The sequence below is a fragment of the Dipodomys merriami genome, unplaced genomic scaffold, assembly GCF_024711535.1.
Source record: "Dipodomys merriami isolate MVZ:Mamm:240054 unplaced genomic scaffold, mDipMer1.0.p SCAF_9, whole genome shotgun sequence".
Lineage (NCBI taxonomy): Eukaryota > Metazoa > Chordata > Mammalia > Rodentia > Heteromyidae > Dipodomys > Dipodomys merriami.
The window spans coordinates 62,053,666-62,076,159 of record NW_027206512.1 but is presented as its reverse complement, the minus strand read 5'-3'; the positions used below and the strand labels follow the sequence as shown (position 1 = coordinate 62,076,159).

Here is a 22,494-nt window from a genome sequence, read left to right as displayed (position 1 = left end):
TGTGACACTCTCCTTAGATTTCTTGCTGTCTTTTCTGATTGTCCCTCCCTACTGTATACTGCGGGTTCATATTACCATTAACTATTACCCATGGCTCTCATATACTGTTTGATTTGGGGGGGGGGGGAGGGTTGGTCATGAGGCTTTAACTCTGGGCCTGGGTGCTGTCCCTCAGGCCTTCAGCTCAAGGCAAGCACTCTACCACTTGAGCCACAGTGCCACTTGTGGTTTTCTGGTGGGTAATTGGAGATAAGAGGCTCATGGGCTTTCCTGCTCAGGTTGGCTTTGAATCACAATCCTCAGATCTCAGCCTCCTGAGTAGCTAGGATTACCGGTGTGAGGTACCAGCATCAGGCTCATATACTGCTTTTAAAAATACCTATGCCTCTTCTCTTCTGAACTGTGGACACTTCTTCCTGTCTTCATTTTCCAAGAGCAATAATAACACCACAGTAACATTTGAGAATGGAGTTGGGCAGGTGACTTGTTCAGAGGAGGTGTTTTTGAGAAAAAATGGAAAGAATTTGCTGCATGAAAGGAGAGGGAAAGCCGTGTTCTGGGGTCAGTCAGTGTGGCTCAAGTTCTCGCCGGTACGAATGAACCCAGAGGTCTGCAGAGTGGGGTTCAGGTGACTGGGTGCTGGGGCCAGGCTTGCCCGCACCCTTCACAGGACATCAGATGATGCTAATGCTGCTGGCCAAAGAGCCACACGACGGACAATTCTAGACAACCTGCGGGCACATGATATTCAGTGTGATGTCAAAATCATAGGTGTGAGCTCTCAAAAAGATAATAGCTTAGTTAGTATTTATTGAATGTAACTATTTAACGCACCAGGTTGAGTGCTTGGCTTCATCGTCTTGCAAAAATCTAAGTATGTTGCAGATATGAAGTTGAGGCTGACACTTCATACATCCAGGCACTGAGGGCTGGAGTTGCTGGCTCTTAACTGTATACAGTTGAGTGTGGCAAGCTGCTGTTCATTAAGTACCTCCTGTGATTCCTTATACTTGTATTTGAAGTTAGGAGAAGCTGTTGCATTCGTTCCAGCCAGTGGACCATTGGGGACTTGGAACGTGTCATCTGTCCGGGGCAAACAGGAGCCAGTGTCTCTCTTCCAGCCCATCCTTCTCTATTTGATGTTCTGCCATCTGAAGTGGGTAGCCCCGGGGGCGGGGTGGGGAGGGAAGGGGAGGTCAGCAGAGATGCTGAGCTACAGCTGACAACACAGCCTGCACCTATCTTGCTGTATGTCAGCTCATAGGTGTGTTGTTGCTACTGGAATATTCTATGTGCCAACACTAGACGGTTCTTTGTATAACTGGCTTCCCCCCACCCGAACCCTAAATGTGAGTACTGCACATCTTCAGTTCTGCTGAGCGTGGATGAGTTCCAGTGTTGCTTGTGGGCTGAGTTCTGGCAGCGCTGGGCACTCGAGCTGGACAGAACACACGTCCTGTGCCCTGGAAAACATCTGAAGACTTGGAGGCTTGATCAGGAGCAGCAGCCACGATCTCTAACACCTGGCAAAGGTCCATTCCATGGCCAGTTCTGCCTGCCTTCTACCCCTGTGTTTTATCTCTACGCACTGGGTGAATTTCAAGCATGAGTAATGTAAGGACAATAATGCTTTTGTAAGCTCAGTTGGCTTTGTTCGCAGCCAGATGAAACATTGTTTTTTAGAACATTAGGATGAGTAGATACATACTGAAACAGTGAACTTTGCCACTTCTCTTGACTCATTTAATGGACAGGGGATGCAGTTTCTGAACTCAGATGTGGCTTCAGTCTGGCTACCTGTGCCAGATTTTATATCTTGAAATCTAACTCGGCTGCAGGGTACTAATCCGTGGGGCCTGGAAGATGACTAGATTGGAAGGGTAACGCCCTACTCGATAGAATCCATGTCCTTGTAAGAGGCTGAAGAGCCAGCTGCGCTTCCATCCTGAGAGGACACTGGGTGCTGAAATTCAGGGACTGGGCCGGCCATAGATGCTGAATCTTCTAGCGCCCCAGCCTTGGCTTTACAGCTCCCCCAATTATGAGACTACCACGGACCGACTATCTTATAAACAATAAAAATGTCTCTAATATAGTACCCCAAGTACTGTATTGGAATGGCATGGATTTGCGCAGGAAAGGTGCAATCAGACATGATTATTGTTGACTTTTTTCTAGGGACGTTTAACAGAATAGAGTGGCAAAATTAAGAAAACATGAAACAGTGTATCATTATGATAGAAGGCAAATCAACATTTGGGATTTTCCAACTCAACATCCGTGCTGTCCACTGTCCTCTGTTGAAGACACAGGACAGAGATGCTTCCCTAGAGAGACATGGTGAATCTCTTCAAGCAACACGAAATGGAGAACTAGGGAAGTTGACCACTTCATTCTAGGAGTATAATCTTGATCATGAAACTGCCTCAGAACAGCACCTGAGGACTGTAGACCAGAATCGCTTAATATAAAACAGATTAGATCCACAAGCTCAGTAATATATACACACAGATCATTCAGAGCAGTTTATCACAGGTAATACTACATAAGGATTTTAGAAGATGAATAAGCAAGTTAAACATTCAATATAGCTGCAAAAAAATCCAAGCAATTTACAAATGGAAGAGACTTAAGATGAGTACATTACAAAAATCTATGGCAAATATGCTTTTAGCTATGGTGTGACTCTTCTGTCTGCTCGTCTGCAAAGAAAATACAAGAGACCCATTTTACATTTCATTAATCTGAATGGAAACTTAAGCTGCTGAAAAAGTGATGGGTTGAGTTTTAAAAGATTTAAAACAAATACTGAATTGCACTAGGCCACTTTGCTGAACCCTGTTATGGGAAAGTCACAAGTGTTTGCCTCCTCTTGGCTTTTATTATGTAACTTACAGGTTTTTTTTTATTATGGTGATTATAAATATTTCTCTCCAAATAACAAGAATGGATTACCAAATGTCTCTACTCTGACAGCTACTAGTGCAGTCAATGGGAATAACATGTTCCCATTATAATGCCAAGTCCTCTCGGCTGCACCTAAGATTTCAAAGTTCTTCCAATCAAAATTTCAACAGGGGCTTGAACACTGACTTTAAAATGTTCACACAAAAAAAAGAGCCTAGGGATAGCCAAGATCACTACTACAGATTCATGCTATCTGCAATAGCCAGTCTCCCTCTGTGGGTCCATAGTCCATGGAGTTACCCCCACCAGCTCTGATGGAGAATGATTACAGCCTCAGCCACCAGCCAGCTTCCCAGCAACAGGCAGCAGGCCTGGATGGGGATGGAGGCGGTGCTGTGTGCAGAAGCCTGGACTCCCACAGTGGATGTTAGGTAGGAGAGGGAACTCCACTTGGAACTGGCTTTTGTGAGAACTCTAGTCTGATCTGATCTGAATTCTTTGTCATACAGAAAAAAATCTAGACCCTGATCCCTGGGGAAAAGATGGCTCCAGGGCATATAACTGGGAACCTGTAAGGTACGTTGATTATTTTTTAACGTGAAATGTAGTATGATCACCTTTTTTATAAAGTTAGCTGACAGCAAATTTCACTGAAAAGACTATCTTTTGATCTCAAGGTAGGGAAGGATTTCTAAAATCAGGTTTTTCTCTTTAGACTTTTGAGTCTAAAATTGAAAATAATAATGAAATGGATAAAAGTTATCAGCAGGTCATTCATAGTAAATTCAAATGTCTGAGCTTGGGAATGTGGTAGAGTTCTTCTCTAGCATGCATGAAGCCCTGGGTTCGATTCCTTACATAAACAAAAAAAACGGAGGGCATTGTGGCTCAACGCTAACCTTGAGCAAAAGAAGCCCAGCAACAGTGCCTAGGTGCTGAGTTCAAGCCCCAGGAATGGCAAAAATAAAAAAAGAAAATTGAACCTTCAAATGTCCAATGAATACTTGCAAAGGTATCAAGAACTAAAAATAAAGGACTTCACAACAGAAACACAAATAGACTCCCAAGTTTGGTACTGCTAGTATGTTGAAATGGCCATTTCTTCCATTTGCTACAGATTCCTAACATTGTTAGTACTTCACAAAGGCCAGACCAGCAAGCCTCTTTCCTCATGGATGATAGCCACGAGCCTGGGGGGGGGGGGGGGGGTGAGAGTTGTCAGTGCTTGTCAACGTGTTCTTCTGAGCACATAGGTAGGGGTGCTGCGCTAGCCCTTGGGGAGGTTGTGGGACTGCACGTGGAAATGTGGGGGTGGGGGTTCCAGTTGTGCAAAGTCCTCCCTTATTCTGCTGTCTCCATGATGGTACAAATGGTGCAGCTACAAGAACTGGCATTTTTTTTGTCGTGAGGCTTGAACTCAAGGCCTGGGCACTGTCCCTGAGCTCTTTCACTCAAGGCTAGAGCGCTACTACTTTGAGCCACAGCACCACTTCTGGTTTTCTGGTAGTTAATTGTAGTTGAGTCTCTCAGAGTTTCCTGCCAGGGCTGGCTTTGAACCATGATCCTCAGATCTCAACCTCCTGTGTAACAAGGATTATCAACATGAACCACCAGAGCCCAGCTAAAGCCGGCATTCTTTAAACAGTTGAATGAAGCCTGCATTCCTTATTTTATGTTCATACATCTCAAGCTTCCCCCATGAAGCTCAGACAAGGACATTAATATTCATGATGTGGAAATTCTTCTTTGTCCTGTTCTGTCAGTAAGGGAGTCAATCACCAAGTATTACCGGACATTTGATGAATCTTGAGCTAACTTTTTAGCTTAAAATTGAAGCAGGGTAAGGCATCTATCCATGATAGATTTTTTTAGTAGGATTATTTGCCTGTGACCAAAAATTTAACATAACTGAAGCATGTAAAGTACACACTGAACTTCTAAATCATTTTTCTATTCTCCAAAGTGGTGATGCCATTTTTCATGGCCACCAGGAGTGTGACAATTCAACCCTCTCCAGTCTTTAGATTTCTAAGTGTATGTTCTCATTAGTTTATGCTGCTTTAAAATGCTTGGAATATTAATCCCACTTGATTTTTTTTTTTTTCCTAGGGGGTGCTATTTCATCTCTACTGCTCAGTACTGTTCTGAACAAAGTCTGAATTCCTGGCCAGGCATCCTGTTCCAGCTGTGATGTGGGAACCTTTAAGAAGGCAAGTTAAGCTGGGTGCCAGTGGCTGGCTCCCGCCTGTCAGCCGAGCTATTCAGGAGGCTGTGACTAGATTGCGGTTCTGAGCCAACCTGGGCAGGAAAACTCTGTGAGAGACTCACCTCCATCAAACCACTCAAGAAAGCTGGAAGTGGCGCTGCGGCTCAAGTGGTAGAGTGCTCGCCTTGAGCAGGGAAGCGCAGGGACAGTGCCAGGCCCAGAGTTGAAGCCCCAGGGCCTGGCAAAAAAAAGAAGGCAACTTATACGGAGGGCAGCTGGGCAGCTGGGCAGCTGAGGACACTCCAAAAGGCAAAGTAAACGCCTGCCGTGTTCCTTCACCAGTCCCCAAGAAACATGGCCCGTCAGGTGCCACGGATCCTTCCTGAGCCTTTCCCTGATACACAGCATGGGCCCGTGAGCACCTGTGCCCGACATGACGCCCTGCAGTCCTTTGCAGCCTGTTCCTCGCCCCACAGGAAGAAGGCAGGCTCCACTGCCTTACTCCTCTCCACCGCTGGGACAGCTTTACACTGCTCCCACTGAGGAGTGGTGGTAAACTCAACTCTCAACTCGGGTGGTAAACGAAATGGCCAAATGGCTGAACTTGACCAAGCAAGCCAGCTCTTTGCCTCAGGCTCTGCCAAGGTTCATCTCGAGGCCAATTCACTCCTTGGCTTCCCACTACGAGAGGCCATTCCTCAGATGGCTTCAAGCTCCTTCTTCCCCACTTACGTGGCACTGGGGGCCAGAAGCCTTTTGTATTTGGACCAAGAGCAGTGAACACTAGGACAGCCACGCTGGGTCCAGGGCCTTGGGCTGCTGGGAAGCCTCCCCTCCTGCCCGAAGCCCCTGGGCACGGCAGCACACGGCCTGTGCCGCCCAAACCAGCACGTCTCACAAACTGAAGTCAAAGCCCACGAGACAGACGGCCCTCACGTCACCATTAGCCAACAGCGAGCGAGGCTCAGCAGGCTTCAGAAATGGCGCTGCTACCCAAAACAGGCCGTGGAATGAGCAGCCACGCCTGCCACTTGAAATGAAGAGGCCAGAAAGAATCATAGTTGTTTTATTTAACAAAATTGATGCCAACCTCTATATACATTCGTGTTTCAAAACCAGAGCCGCAGACACACAAACTGCTACGAGCACAGGAATTCTAACAAGGCTTGACACATGAGACAAAGTTTTGTTTTCTGCTCTTCTAGACATTCGTGGGTTTCGAAGTCATCCTGAAGGCTGAGCACTGTGACATCTTCATTTTCTGGGATGGCTTACAAAAATCCTAGAGGAGGGATGAGACTTGCAGGGCTAATACACTGTGTCCAGGTGAGGAGTGAGTTCAACAAACAGTACTGGCCCATGATAGGGGCTCATAAAATATTTTGAACTGGGACTAAAAATCTCAACAAAATGTCATCTACTGAGTATACATAGTGGCTTTAAGATTTTATTAGCCTACCTGTCCATCTCATAAATGTATCCAGGTCATCTCACTTCTGGTCCCCGGAAGAAAAAAATCTACTTAAAAAAATTAACTTTATTAGTATTAGTAACAAAATGTAGTGACTGGAGAGCCTTCAAAACCAAAAACACACAAATATGCAACACAGCTCCGCCCTATTTCCTCTGTGGGTTTACTTCATGGTGCTCAGCTACAGTCAACAAGCTATGTTCTACAGCTAGTTATCTGGGGAAGACAAATCGCTTTTGCCTCTCCCCGCTTATGAATCCCAGGAGCCTTTTTAGCTCCTTAAAAAATTGTTTCATTCTGAATATCCCTAAACTTCATGACGTAGTCTACGTACAAAAATCCAGCTCCTCGCAGGCATTCAAGTTGGATTTTAGATAATACTTGACAAGGCAGCTGACTGCTGCGTTGACACCAACACTCACCTGGTCCATGGCCGGCTCCAGCCTTGCCATGCGGGAAAAAGCTAAGCAATGAGGTATAGATAGAAGTCGAACTCGCAGCCCTTCCTTCTCTTCGCCACAACTTAGGTTCCTGTAGGGCAGGAGAGGAGAATGGCTGCAAGAGGACCAGACTTCAGGACTCTGTTCGTCATGTGGCAAAACGGTACTCACAAAATCATTTGCCACCAAGCACCAAAGAAAAACGCACAATGGCTAAATGCCACAATTTATCACAGGGGTTTCTTTTCCTGTCCCTCATATATATAGATAGATATAGATATAGATACAGATCTATCTCTCTCTCTATAGACATAGATCGACATCACTACAGATCAATATATAGAACAATATATACAGATTGGTATTGATCTAGATCAATATCTAGATCTACATATATAGATCGGTAATGATCTACATATGGCTCAACATATTGATCAATACCGATCTATATATAGATCTATAAATACATGTAGGTCCATCTACTGTGCTTTCATTTTCAAAAGATGAGATAAAACCACTGTAAAAATACTTCCAAAATAAATGATTTCTAGGATAGAAAAATGTTTTACATTTTCCCAGTTCACACATCATTACAAAACAAGAAATCAGAAAAATTAGCTCTTGCAATTTCATGGTAAAAAATATATGTGTACACATGAGGTTTAAAAAAATGTAATTTTTAAGTTCAATAACTATTAAGCAACGTAATCCGTGCATTGAATTATAACAAAAAAATGATTACCTGTAATGAGAACAGCCTTCAAATGAGTGCGATCACATCTACATTTGGGAGAACTTAAGACTTTTTTTTGAAATTTTCACAAATCAGGTCCCTGATGGTCCAGTACGGCAGAAATCACCTTCGACGTCATTTTCAGACGTCACAGCCTGGGGCGGGGAGGCTTCCCGTGACTGCCGTCTGAGCCAGGCACGTCAGTGCTGAGCCTGGACAAGCAAGGAGTAAAATATAGGCTCGATCTGCATCTGCCAGGACATCTGTCGTCCTGAGAAGCCATGCCTGCACATGCAGAGAATGGGCTTAGGAGACTACGGTGGCTGCAGTGCCTTGTGGGACAGTGACTGCCCTGACACTTGTGGGAAAGATGGAGAGGAAGTCCTTCCAGCAAAGGCCAACAGGAGGAAGTGTGATTGCCACCGATAGAAATTAAAGCAGATTGTTATTGGCAATGAAAACCAGGGATTGTGTTCCTGCAATAAAGATGGTGGGCGTAGAACGGGGCAGATGGGGGGGGAGGGGAGTGGTGGTCCTTCATTTTGTGGTAATTTGTAGTTATTTCATGAGGAACACACAGCTTCAGGAGGGGGCAGGGAAGGCATGTTCAGAACAGAGGAGGGACCCCAGGAGCAGGTCTGTGATTCCAGGGGCCAGCTAGACATGGACATCAAAACACAGCAGACCTCTTGCCAACCTGCCTTACAAAGCCCAACTGGGCAGTCTCCCAAGGTTTGCCTGTGGCGGGACTCTCCTTGCCAGCTAAAAGCAGCCACTTGGTGTTAGAGCATTTAGGGGCAAAGGAGAGGCCCAAGATTTTTTCTCTAAAAGGCACATTCCCTACTTAGCTGACACAGATCCAGATATTTCCATTTAAAGATGGTTTCTTTCTTCTAGCAAGGCAAACCCTTGGAATCATTCTTCAAAAAGAGTCCAACAAAAGCACAACTCGGTGCTACACCCAACACTTTAAAAGTAATAGAGAATGAGATGGAAGAGGATGGAAGGCCATTTGTGTGTACGTGTGTTTAGAACCTTCCAAGTAACATGTAGAAAATCCGATTTCCATCAGGTACCAAACATTCAGGCGAGTTAAAGCAAAAGCAAAGTAAATGTTGATTCCACACGGTAGCTGAAATTCAGCATTTGTGGAAGGAGCAGGTGTCAAGCATTCTAAACTCAACCCTCTGAATAGAAGTGGATCTACTCAGGAAAATAAACATTGAACACAGACAGGTTTCAGACCCCACTGGCAATCTGATGAGAAGTTCACATCCCATCAGAATCCTGTGCATCCATTTGTGTACAATCTCAGGGGCTGCAAGCGCCTCTCACAACAACTCAGTGCTCTGATGGCAGACATCAGAAACAACCATCACCGTTCCTATAGCCTGCATCTAGAGACCCCTAACGGGAGAAATGAAGACAGTTTGCTTCCAGGGCCAATATCTGTTCATTTTCCCTTAGAAGACAAGACTTCCCAGTCTCTGGTGGCCTCTATCAGGTGCCGCTGGCCATGACTCATCCACTCTTCCTGGTCTTCGTAGAGCCGCCCACAGAACCAGCACTTGAATATGCACTGAGACGAGTCCTCGGGCAAGGAGTCTACCACCTGGTAGTTGTTCCGGTGGACCTTCTTCAGTTTCATTTTCAGCAGCATCTGCCTTCTCATCTGGCTGGCTTCGGCGGTGTTCTGGCAGGTCAGCCGCACATGGCGGCGGATACCCAGCTGACACCTTGTCCTCTCCGACAGGACGACCTTGAGGACGTTGCCCTTGTACTTATTGATCACCTTCATGACATTGGTCACTTCTGGGGAATCCACGTCAGGATGATTTAACACGATGACTGGCTGGTTGCGCCGGGGACACTTAATCAGCTGGTCGGGCTTGGCGGCTACCAGTCGGAGCTGTCTTGAAACCTGAAAGATGGAAGGCTCCTTAAGGCAGCGACTGGGCTCGGCCTGGATCTTGCTTCTCTTCTTGGATGAGTTGACGTGCTTGGCCTTGCTCCTGCTGATGGTCAGACTTCTGGAGAGCAGTCTCCGTTGCTTTCTCCACTCACTGCCTCCGTGCAGTCCCTGGGCAGGGGCGATCTTCTTAGGGGTGGGGCTACAGACAGCATCCTCTTTTCTTGGTTTAGCCCGAAAACATGTCTCCAAACTTGGGGACATGTTTCTTGGCTCACTTTCATTCACTAAAGGCTGCAGGCCGGAGTCGATCTGCATCCCAGGGCAGAACGGAACCGGCTGCGGTAACTGCGCCTCGCTGCAAGGTATGCTGACAGGGGTGTCACAGGTGGCTTCTATGATCTGGGCGTCCTCGGAGGAGTTCAGAACCCTCAACACGGCTCCCTTGGGGATCAGCACTGGCGTGGCGACATGAGCCTTCCTGGTCACTCTGCTGTTGCTGTTGCCATCGATGCCTGCGGTGCACTGCGGGTAGACTGGCTGCAGCTGTCCGGTGCCAGCAGGCTCATCCTGAGGTTTGGAGAGAGGACCCGTGGAAGGATCAGAGCCCGCAAGGGACACGTGAATGTCCTCAATACCTTCCGGGGAGAGGGCTTTGGAAGTTCCCCTCGAAGCCTGCCCCGTGGACCGGCGAAGCGCACTGCTCGTCGACAGCGACGAAGGCTTGCCACAAGATTCAATGAGCTGAGCGATCTTTTTGCGTAACAGTTCGATTGACTTTATTTTGGACGTGGCACTATTCCACTTAACGCCATCTGGAACATTCTCAGATCCAGAACTCAGAGAAAAGACTGATGAGATGACCGGGCCGTCGAAAGTGTTATTAGTCCTTTCAGAATCCTTGGGTTGCACAGGCTTATCCCCAGGCTGCTGAGCCCTCACCTTGTCTTCTGCCGTTGGGTTTATGTGTAAATACTCACTTTTACATGGTGAGGAACTCTGGTGCACACCGGACATCTCGTCACTTCCCTCCATCTGGTTATTCCCTGGCTTCCTACCAGAGGACAGCATCTGACTTCTAGATTCACTCATACGACTTCTAGAATCAAAACTCTTTTCTCCAGCGGTGGAAATGGCTGCAGGTGCTACAGTAAGGGGCAGCAATTGTTGTGAGTCGCTGTGTAAAGTCCTGCCACCATCCGCAAAAGAGAGGGAGGATTTACACGGAACAGGGTTTGATGGGGCTCCAAGGCCACACACAGCACTGATTTTTCCTACAGAGGCCGGAGAAGGTCCTTTGAGGGCCGCAGAAGGAAGCGCAGGCCTATACGGATGCAATGCCAGCTTCTTCTGCAGATCCCTACTAGAACTGGAACTGAGGAAGGGTTGTCTGTGGTTGTCCACACTGGAATTTGGCATGAGGAAATCGTAAGACCTCAGCCACTTCACGTTCCGAAGGTGTTTCTGGACCGAGGACTGCAGATTCTCCATGCTCCCCAGCTCCTTGGGGTTCCCTTCGATCCTCGGGGACTTGGTGCTCTCGGCAGGAAGTAGCTGTCCTGGCTTGCTTGGGCCCCTGTCTGTAGTCACGGGCTCGGGGTCTGCTCCGTCACCTCTGGTGGCTTCGAGGCGCGGGTTTTCTTCCAGGGGGAAGAGTTTCAGAACCAGCTGCTGGGTGCCGTTGACGACCTTCACGTCGATCAACTGGGCCAGGCAGTTCGTGGGGACCACCAGCTCCGCCGGGGCCACCACGGTCAAGGGCACCCCAGGCTGCACGAGCTCTTTGGAGGGAGATAACACCTCCACCTCCACGTTTTTGTTCCCCAACAGACTCACCTCACTGGGCTCGGGGAAGGTCATTTTATTCGGGATGCACACTACGTCTTTTTGGTACTCCCTTGACTCTGGTAGCAACACAATATTGCGTGCTTTGTCTTTATTTGCGTGGAGGGAGAACTTGGAGAGCTGACTCGACAGCTTACTGTGAAATGTCGTCCTGGGACCAGGAGCCTTTAGAAAGTCGGCGTTTTGTCTGGCGACACTGGTTCTCTTGGGCTCCAGCTTGGCCACAGCCTTGAGGGGCCGCTTGGCGCCGGCTCTCTCGTGCACCCGCCGCCGGTGCTTGACGATGTAGTCATTTCGAATGGCCCCGTAGTCGCAATACTCACAGCGGTAGGGGAATATTCCTGTATGCTTCACCAGATGCCTCTGAAACTCGCCTTTCGTGTAGGAAATGTAACTGCAGTGCGAACAAATGAATTTGATCTCTTCGTGTTGAAGCGTGTGCTTTTTGTACTGCAGGGGGTCCTTCGTGGAAAACCGACATTTGTCACAGTAGAATTTCCCTGGCTTAAAGTTCCTGACCTTGAATTTGTTATTGACCGGGCTGGAGATGGTTTCGGTTTTATTTCCGACATGGGCGGCGCTGGGATCGCCGCTGAGGAAATGGAATTGGGGAGGGGCTGCGTGCAGGCTGCATTTGAAGCAGAGGTACTTGTCTTCCTTTTGGCCTGGCCCAGCGCCCTTCTGCAAATCCTGAAGTGGGATTTTCTCAACGCTTTTGCACTGCTCACACGTGGCGATGGTCATCAGTGCAGCCTCTGCCTCTGAGCCTTGATACAAAAGGCTCTGTGCTTCCTGCCGATCCGGCCGAGTTGCTCGGTTGGAGTTTGGTTGTTTGGGTGACATGGTCAAGGAACTGGGTCCACCATTCATCGGGGTGGTGTACAGCTGTTCCCCAATGTCCTTCATCTTCTTTATCTGCATTTCCAGAAAGAGCTGCCTGGAACTCACCAAGATTGCACAGGACGCAATTCTCTGGAGGTATCCTTGGATGTATTTTGTGACAGGTGGAGGAGCAGCAGACACTTCCTGGGTAAACACTCAGACACCATTTTTGTATCTGGCTGCCAAGGAGGCTGCCTCCAGCCCTCTGCTGTTCCAGCAATACTACAGGAGAGGAGAACCAGAAAGATGGTTAGTTTTAAGAACTGGATGGTTAAGCTATTACTAAACTCACCCCACATCTCCACGGTATGAGGATTCCAACACAGATCCTAAACGCGTGTTACAGCCACACTACAACCAAACAGGCCAACGCAGCTCCTTACAGATCACTCCTTTGGCCAGCCCTGAATAGAAGGACACTCCCCCCCCCCGCCCCCGCCTCCAAAAAAAAGAGGACAGCAGTGGCAGGCACTCAGAACAGCCTCTGATCAGTAAAAGCTACGTTTTGAGTATTCATGAGCACATCCTAGCAACGTCACAGGTACGCATTCCTATGAGCCTCACAAACCTTACACGGGACACGGCCAGTTCAGATTCTGACTCATGCCCAGGTACTAAGTGGTAGAGCAGAGCTCCCTGCCACAGGTGTTCATACTGCATCTCCATCATGACTTAGGGTTAGCTCTGATGTCAACTCTCACCCGTTCAGTTTGCTTTCCTAGGTGGCAACTAAAGCCAATGATATAAATATTGCCCAAAACAAATAATTCCTTCACGATCCTATTGAGCATCTATCAATCGCTTCCAGTCGCTGGAAGATAGTGCTCAAAAGGAGCCAGTTCCTACCCTTGGGATGCATACACCATGACAGGAAGATTATTATGTATTCAGTTGTAAATTGGAGGAGGAGAAGCACCATAAAGCAGAGGTGGAGGGTAAGAAATGCTGCATGTTAGGAAGTCACAGAGCAGCCAGGAAAGGCCTCTGCGAGGTGAGTCACATCTATGTGGACTCTCGGGTCCAGGAAGTGAGTCCTAAGGAGTTCAAGCAGAGAAGGCCAAGGTCTGCGGGCAGCGGCCCTGGCTCATGAGGGCTGAGCAAGGGGTTGGAGTGGAGGCTGCAAACATGATCAGAAGGGAAGGGGAGAATGGCCAAGGAAAGATCAGCAGTATCACAGCAATGTGGCCTTTCCTCTCCTGAGACAGAGGGCTGGGCAGGAGACCCAGTCGCTGGCAGAACATGGCCTGGTTTATACTCTAGCAACAGCCTCCGGCCTCTACAAAAGAACAGGAGTCTAAAAGGACAAAACAGCAGTGGTTAGGCCATGAATGGTTGGGACCGAAGCTTCCTTTTGTCTCAGGAATGTCAGGCTAAGAACCACACAAAGCCAGTGTAAAGGCCAGCTTAGGGGAGCAGAAAGGCCCCCCGAAGGGTCAGAAGAAACAATTACTGCATTCAAATCTGGCAATTCTCAAAAGCAACCAAAGAACCTCTACTAGAGGACAATCTCTTCCACCCGACATTGGAGAAAGCTAGTTACCTTCTCTGCAAAGCAATTCCAGCTTGCAATCAGACCCTGACTGCACTGAGCGACTCGCATCAGGCCTGCGGGACCACACCTGCCCCATCACACCCAGGATACGCAGGAAAGACCCGGGCACTCTCCACTGCATGGGGGAGGGGCTGTAATTCAGCACAGAACACAGGGATGCTTCGAAATGGCAACAATGAAGGAAGCCAAGGGCTTTTTGTTCTACTACCCAGATGTATGACTTCCTCTCACACACGCACTTCCAGCCTGTCAGGCCTTGTATTTAGGGGTGGGGCTAGGCTGTGTTTGGACCACTGCTCTATAGCACCTAGAGGGACAAAAGGCACAGGTCTGCCTACACCCGCTATGTCTACACTCCTGATAGACAGCTGGTAGACACTGCCAGGCGCCACTAGGAAAGGCAGAGGTATACTTTATTCCTGAATTTGTAAGCTAGTTTTAGAAAAGGAAGACAGAAATGACATCTCAAACTCCTGCCTTTCACCAAGTGATGTCACAAGCAAGCCATTCATCTGCATGCCCACTCATCTGGAATTCGGGTCTGGGCGAGATGGTTTCCAAGCCCAGTCTGACAGTGGGGATGCTTCAAGGCACAGACTTTGTCACCACGAGCCTCCCTGCGTTCACATCATCTTTCCTACCCAGCCCAAGGCCTCAGCAGCAACCAGGACCCAAGAAAACCACAGGCCCCAAAAACATGGAGGCTGAACTCAGGGAATCAGTCTAGCGATTCTGAATCTAGATGAGCCTCAGAATCACTGCTACAACAGACATGCCTGCTGTAAAGGAAGAGGAAGAGCCCCTGGGTTTGTAAAAGCATCGGGTTGTCCCTACCAGTACTGGAAATCACTTAAAGCTCCCTGGGACACCTGAGTCCTTAAGTCACTCCATCAACTAATCACGATAGGTGCTCTAAATACCAAATTGCTTCCTTCCTCATTAGGCACCATTTTACCATAGTTTTCACTGTCAATTATGTACCCATGAGAGAAATTGAAATGGACTCCCCTATTACTTCATTCTACCTGGACTGTGGAGTTAGGGACTACATCATACCCACTCAACAGGCCAGTGATTAATTTGCACATTGCTTCTCTAATCTGATCAAGGCTCTCAATTCTAGCCCAAAGATTTGCATACACATCAATATGTACATAGTAGTCCTTTAATTTAGATGGAGAGATGGAAAGATGGAAAGAGAAGGAACACATAAAGGTGAAGGACAAAGAAGGCATTACACGCCCCAGCACAACCATGCTATCAACATAACTGAATGTACATTCGTGCTACTCCTCAAGGCAGTATTCACAATGAACCTGCACTACATCTGCCAGTATCCGTCATCTTCCCAGCCTTCACGATGCTTCAGAATTCTAGAAAAAAATGCCTTGCAATTTCTCTCCAGTCCTTCTGAAACTCAGAAGTGTGTCACTGCTTCTAAAACTTTAGTAGACGGAAGGCATGATTGGCAAGAAGTGGAGAACACGGGAGGAGAGTCCTCTGCCAAGTCCTCAGCCAGAACGGCCGAGGAACATGGTCCTGTGGGAGAAGCCTCTGCATAACCACCTAAGCAGTTACACACGCGCCCAACTCAGCACAGGGTCACGACCCACTGCTAACTGAAACCACCTCCAGTTAAAAACGCATGTAATGTACCAGCCTAGAGCACCTCGCCATCATCAAACAGGCTCAGAATCCTTCTGAGAGTCTAGAGTTGGTGGTGGTGGGGGGGGGGAACCTATGTAGTCTATCTGAAGCCTAATTATAAAATGCTGAGTATCTCAGCTAATTTATTGAATTCAGCATTGATTGTGCTCATGATCTCATGGCTGAATGTACCCTGTAGTACTTTACCTAAGAAAAGAGCAAAATTCAACATCAGAGAAAAAGACTCCACAAGGATAGATTTTACTGAATGCCTACTGCTTTTACACCAGGATAAAGTCACAAGAGTCTAAGAACCATCTTAACCTGGAAACCATCTGTATTCTCAATGGGGAGCCCACAGGAGCCAAGTACCAGCACAAAACAGGAGGCTGTGATGAGACACAGTTCCATGGGGAGGTGGGACATGGAGCCACAAGGGAGCAGGTGATCCCTGCCGGACACCACCTTCTCCACTTCTCAACCAAATGCAATGCTACCACACGGCCGCTTCCTTCAGCAGAAAAGATGTGAGCTCTCTTGATCTCTGCAATCTGTATGGCTCTTTGTAGGGGGAAAAGAAACTCGTGAGACAAAAGCACAGGGAAGCACAGGATGGAAAGAGGACAGCTTTGACCCTGGCACTTTTTACATCTGAGTTCTGCAAGGAATCAGCCCTGGTGTTATCAGCCCAAGAGCCGCCAGGTCCCTACTCCCTGCACAAGATACCCCACGCTGGTTTGCCAGACAGAGCTGTGCTTGGTTGTGCTTGATGTGGAAAGAGCCCACGGATGGCACCAGTGCCAGGATCTTCCTACCTTCTGAATGTAGAGCCGGTACAAAAGCCTGGCCGTGCACCGTGCCTAGGTAACTTAGGAGGGCTTCAAGGATACAGAAGCCAGGAGAGGTGGCCACGGCAAGGCAGCACGCTGTCACAAGCCTGACCTTCCATTGGGTGGTCTTTGCTCTAAGGGAGAGCCAGGGAGGCCCACCTGCAGGGACCTCTGGGATTTCTTTTACATTCTGAGCTCACTTGCCTTCACTGGTTGATTGGTTTGGGAGGGCAATGGAGTTTGAACTCAGAGCCTTGCTGGGCAGGCACTCTAGCATTTGAGCTGTATCTCAATCGTTTGAGCTTTACTTATTTTTAAAACAGGGTCTTACACCTAGGCCCAGGCAGGCTTTCTTCCTAGCTGGAATGACGGGTGCAGACAAACACATCCAGGATCCTTTCTCACTTTTTGCCCAGTCTGGCTTCAAATCTGGATCTTCCTCATCTGTCTCTCAAGTTGCTACTATGCCAGGCATGAGCAACTGGTGTTCTGTGCTTGCCTCATTCCTTGAACACTGTGAGGACGGATGGGGAAAACGGAGTGGGAAGCAGCCAGTTCCGTGGTACCTAAGGCTATGGAAACACAAAGGGCTGCTTGAGCTCTCCTTGAAAAGGAAGCCTGACTTCTACATACGGGAAATGACGGATGTCCAGCAGTGGTGCTGTCATAGTTAAAGCTCGTCCCAGCAGTCCCTCACCTTGGGGGGTAACCTGACAGACTAGCTTCCTCCTCGTAGACCTCAGGGACAGTGTTTACCCAGAGGTCACCGTGAAAACTAAGTTCAGATGAGCTACTGAAACATCCTAAGTTGTTAAATAACTTATTTCCCATTTTTAATGACAAAACAATGTCAACCACTCAAACAATCAGAGGTGGCAAGACACAGGCTTCTTAGTTGTCTGACAACTGCCTTTCCAGTACACAAACTGGATCTCATTGTGCCACTGTATTCATTCGGTTGTAATGCCTAGAAGTGATTTCGCCATGGGGCCAAAAGAACCTGGCTTGAGTGGCAAAGGTTCCGAGCTGCTTATAATTATTGTGGGGATAAGTACCACTAAAGTGGTGGGGGCGGGGGAGGAGGAACTCACTGAGGTTGAGGTTCAAGTGTCAGCTAGTCACTTTCTCCTCACCCTCTTCTCCTGAAGTTCGGCCACACTGTGAAATGGCTCCACCATGCTAGATGTCAACGTGAAAGGGAAGAGAAATAGTTGTCCAAAGCACCTGGCTTTTGCACAAACTCGGATGTAACTGGCCAGCCAAAGCCTCTGGGGATGGGATCACGGATGGTACCAGTGTACGCAGGCATACAGTGACCTGAAAATCCTTCCACAGTGGCTCCTCACACACATGGCTGGAGCAAGGATGTGACTACAGCCCCTGCAGCTCCCACCTGCAATCCTAGCTACTTGGGAGGCTGAGATCTGAGGACTGCGGTTCCAGACCAACTCAGGCAGGAGAGTCTATGAGACTCTTATCTCCAACTAACCAGCCAAAGACTAGAAATGGAGCTGTGTGGCTCAAGTGGCTGAGCACCAATCTTGAGCAAAAAAGCTAAGGGACAGATTGCAGGCCCCATGTACAAAACCCAGGACTGGCACTAAAGAAAGAAAAGGGCTCCCAGATTTGCAGCCCCACCCCTCATTTGTCGGGTCTTTTGTAGTAAGGCCACAACAAGCTATTATCAAGCTATTAACAAGCTATTATTAATGGGTCATTATGAGAAAATAAGGCCTGGAAGGTGTTAAGCCATGGCACAGCTACTCAAAAATTATATCCACTATTAGTTTCATCTACTAAGCCTTAACAGCCTTGTCTTCATTGGCTTTCCTAGTGATCCAAATCTGAATATAATTCAACCACAGTGAACCACTCAGCAGCCTGTAGAAAAGTGAGACCTGAGACCTGGGCACAAGTCCCAGCAGAGTATTTAAGAAGGCAGCCTCAGCTGCTGCTGGTGCCAGTGGTTCACACCTGTAATCCTAACTACTCAGGAGGCTGAGAGCTGAAGATGGTGGTTCAAAGCCAGTCTTGGCAGGAAAGTCCTTGAGACTCTTTATCTCTAATAAACTACTCAAAAAAAAAAAATGTGTGGCAAGCGGCACTATGACTCAAGTGGTAGAGCGTTAGCACTGAGCACAGAGAGGCTCAGGCACAGAGCGTAGACCTGAGTTCAAGCAAAAGCTTCTGCAGTTTCACAAATCCGAATTGAATAGGATGGGGGTAAATGGATTTGAACAGGAGTCTGTCCAGAGAGAAATGCCTAAACAAACTACCTTACACTCACAAATGACTGACTGCGAATTGAGGGACAGTTTGATAACAATAAATCGTTTCCAAGGTGGCTTGGAAATGTACTTTTCTCTCAGAAGCCAAGTATGGGACTGGAGCAACTGCCTGGGGGAAAGAGGGCGGCAGTGAGCCAAGCGGCCAGGCACGGCAGTGACTGGAAATAAGGACCTTGGGAAATCTGGAACAACATTCAAAACCTAGTGCTCTGGCTGACGGTGTCCATTCAGACTTCTGACCTAAAGAGCCCGAGTTTTCTCACCAGGAAAGTAAGAACGATGGCTGACTCCGCTGACATGAGAGTGAACAAGGAAAAATGATGGATGGGCAACTGTGTGGCAAAGACTAGATGTTCGTCAAGAAACAAGCCAGCATACTCCCACCTCCCTCCCCCCAGGACTCCTCCGTGGATAGAAGAAACGTAAAATCCACAGAAAAATGGAAAACCTGCAGGAGGTGCCCTGAGGCTCAGAACTCTGGAGCCTTCCTCCTCCCAGGGTTCTGTGACTGGCGGGAAGCCTATCAGTGGAGTCTACTTCCCCAAACAAAGGAAGGGATTTTACAGGCTTTCAACGCTCCCAAGGATTTAGAAAGCCTCCAAAAGACGAGACTTAGGCCAGTGCTAGGAGTCCTAGATGTTAAAAAACTTCCAGGTTTTGTATGTGGAAGTCAATGTTAAGAAGCTTATTAGAATACACGAGTGTTCCCAGCAATACTACAAAATTGTTTCCACCCCCCCCCCCATACCAGTGATTTCAGATCCCTCAGGCGCTGAAAATGAAGGACAAGGGGACATTGTCAAAAGTCTGTGGGAGAAACAGAGAGGGAGAGGGCGGTGCTGGAGACCTGGCTCAGTTGGTAAGAATGCTAGCCAGGGGCCAAAGTGGCAGATACTTAGTTCCCTCCCTGACCAAAACCCACCACAAAAAACCCTCTCCCATACCTCAGGTCCTTAGCTGCAGCTGCACTAAGCTGACCCTCGCTTGTCAGGACGTGGTCCAGAAGTGTAGAAGGCTCTGAAGAGAAGTCTACCTTACAAGACACTGGCGTTGCCTAGAGCTTTCTTTGGAATGATGCTACTCAAGCCTCAATTCCCCCACCCAAAACCTAATGAGTGTGACCTAGGAAGACACCCACCGCAGCTAACCAGGGTGCTCAAGGAGGCTCTGTCTGTCCATGCCGGAGCCCCTTTGCCCTAGCTGGTGGCAATTACCTGCTTCTTTTAAGATAATAGGTCTGGAGGAAGTATTTGGCTTTTTGAAGTCACAGGGACTTGGAGAGCGGCAGCAGCCAGTGCTAGGACCTCAGTCCAGTCTAACCTGTGTTGTGTGTATTGTGGGACAGTTCATCAAAGTCTCGGGTCTCTCTCCAGTACGTTCTTCCTGCTCAGAGCCTTGGGGTTGTAGATGCGAGTCAGCTGTGGCAATTCTCCTGGGCTCTGTCTTCCTCCTTCAGGCCTTCTCTTCTCTGGCGCTCAGGGCCTGCCAGTCTCAGGACTTAGGTCCCAGCGTAGATGGTTGGGCTCAGAACCCCAGGATGCAGAGGCCGGCAACCAAAGCCAGACACTGGGGTTTAAGTCCTGGATCGGCACAGGTGTGCTTTCTTGGACATACGTCTTCTGCAAGAAAGTGAGTCCGAGACATGTTTCTCAGGTGCTGTCCTCCTGAATGATTAAAAAAAAATTCTCAGGATACAAATGACCCAATGAATCAGATGGTTCCCATCTACATAGGATGGGTGTAGGCTGAATGGTTTAAAATTCTTCCCTAGTGATTCCTGGGTCTCTCCGTGCCACCCCATGATGTGTTTGGTGAGCTCTACCTGCTTTCCCACACGCTGTAGTGGGCTGAGCTGGCATGTGTGAACCGCTGAACGAAGAGGACAACAGGCAGTTTGGGAATAATGAAGACTAGGGCGATGCGCAATGGCCAAGTCCCCGGTTATGATGACCACCAGACAGACCATGAAAGGCACTCAATGTCCTTGGCACAGTGAGTGAAGAAATGGTGGCCTTTAGAACGACACTAATAAAGCTTTTCTTTGTCCTTCCTCTTGCACACACAGGGCTCCGATCCTCTTACAAGGTATATGATCAGGAGGGATTTTTTGTTTTTCTAAGACGGCATTACTAGATTTAAAAAAATTACATTAGCAAAATATATCAGAAAAAAACCCAATAAGCAGAGCAAAGCTCTCTGGAAATTTCAGGGCTAAGGTGTCATTGGCATAACAAAGATGGATCATTTTTGAACTGGACACTCGACAATATGCGTATTAACAGGTATACGTATGTACCTAGACACAAAACAAAAAAACCAAAAAACAATTTTTAAGCTCGTCCTAACGATGAGGAACAGGATGCAATTCAAAAGCTTGAATGTGGCATTCTACTAGAAGTTCCAGGCCTTGCCACCCACGTGGCACCTCCACCCCGCGGCGGCGGGCAGGCCAAGGCTGGTGTTGAACCCGCGTGTGCCTGGGAGGGAGGGGTCACCTGGACGGGGCGACGCTGTCGGCCTCCCGACGGGCTGCCCTCGGGTGTGACTCCAGACAAAGCCACTTGCCTGGCGGCCACATGCTCTTGGCCTAAATGGTTCAATATCCTGGTTTGTCATGAAAGAGTCTCGGCCTCTGCGGACAGATGGGGGCGTGGGGGGGTGCGGTCCCCCTCCTCCCTTTTGGGTTAAGAAACGTGTATTCCTTCGTGTCTCCCCCTCCCCTCCCCCGGCCTTACCCCGCCCTCCAGACCTCAGACAACGGGATGGGGAGGGCAGGATGGCCGGTCCCTCCGGAGGGGACACGGGCCTCGGGAACAATCGAAGCCTCTGCCCCCCCCCCCGCGGTGGGCCGGCGCCCGGACCCCCGCCCCGGCTCTCCCGGGAAGGACAATGCCCGTCTGGGTTGCAAGTTTATTGTTGGCCCGGGACGCAGCCGGCGGGGGGGGGGGGGGGGCACGGGGAGGCCGTCGCGTCCCGGAGCCCGTCCGTCCGTCCGTCCGTCCGTCCGTCCGTCCGTCCGCCCGCCCGCCCGCCCGCCCGCCCGGTCCCCGCGGGCCCCTCGCGTCCTCCGCCCCGGGGAGCCGGGAAGCGGCCGCGGCGCCGGCCGCCCGGGCCCGCAGGAGGCTTTAAAAATGGCCTCCTGACGACACTTCCTGCCCGCCGCCGCCGGCGGGGACCGCGGGGCCGGGCGTCGTTCGAAACGCGGGGGGTGGGGGTGCGGGGACCGGCCGAGCCGGCGGCCGCGCACCCCGGCCCCCGCGCCCGGCCCCCCGCGCCCTGCGCCCGCACAAAGGCTGCGCGCGCGCGCGGGGGCCGCGACCCGCCCTCCGCCCTCCGCCCTCCGCCGCGCCCCGCGGCCTGTCACCGCGGCCCCGCCCGGGCCCCGCGCCCCGGGACCCCGCCCGGCGCTGGCGGGGGGGGGGGGGGGAGGCTCCCCGCCCGGCCCCGCACCCACGCGGCCCCGCGCCCCCCCCGTCCCACCCCGGCCGCGCCCAGCCCCGCGGGGCCGCCCCGGGCCGGCGGACCTGGAGGCGGGGACCCCGGACCCCCCCCCGCACTTTCCCTCCCCAGCCCGAGCCCTCACTCACCGCGCCGGGCCGGCGAGCCCGCGATCCGCCGGTCCCGCCAAGGGGCGTCCGCCGCACCCGCCGCCCGCGCCGAGCTCGCGGTAGGTCCCTACCGGAGGGGGCGGGGCGGAGCCGGCCGCCGCGCGCCTGCGCACTGCCGCGCGGCTGCAGCGGCCCCGCCGGCGCCCGGGGGCCCTGCGGCTGCGCCTGCTCCGCGC

General features: G+C 49.9%; 1 protein-coding gene across 5 annotated transcripts; it reads right to left on the bottom strand.

Annotated features, from left to right (window-relative positions):
• Window positions 1-6,165: 6,165 nt before the first annotated feature.
• Znf518b (zinc finger protein 518B) lies at window positions 6,166-22,386 on the bottom strand. 5 transcript variants are annotated; one of them, XR_011370008.1, is made up of 4 exons: window positions 22,298-22,380; window positions 19,925-20,374; window positions 7,767-12,615; window positions 6,166-7,115 (listed from the first exon to the last, which is right to left on the bottom strand). XR_011370008.1 is itself a non-coding variant. In XM_070012845.1 (3 exons), exon 3 carries the CDS (start codon window positions 12,430-12,432, stop codon window positions 9,211-9,213), a length of 3,222 nt encoding a protein of 1,073 aa, XP_069868946.1. In that variant the 5' UTR covers window positions 12,433-12,615; window positions 19,925-20,329; window positions 22,298-22,386; the 3' UTR covers window positions 6,166-9,210. The 5 variants fall into 5 exon arrangements, 4 of the variants coding, with proteins under 4 accessions (XP_069868946.1, XP_069868945.1, XP_069868947.1 ...); XM_070012845.1 differs by having other exon boundaries at window positions 6,166-12,615; window positions 19,925-20,329; window positions 22,298-22,386; XM_070012844.1 differs by having other exon boundaries at window positions 6,166-12,615.
• Between the last annotated feature and the right edge of the window lie 108 nt (window positions 22,387-22,494).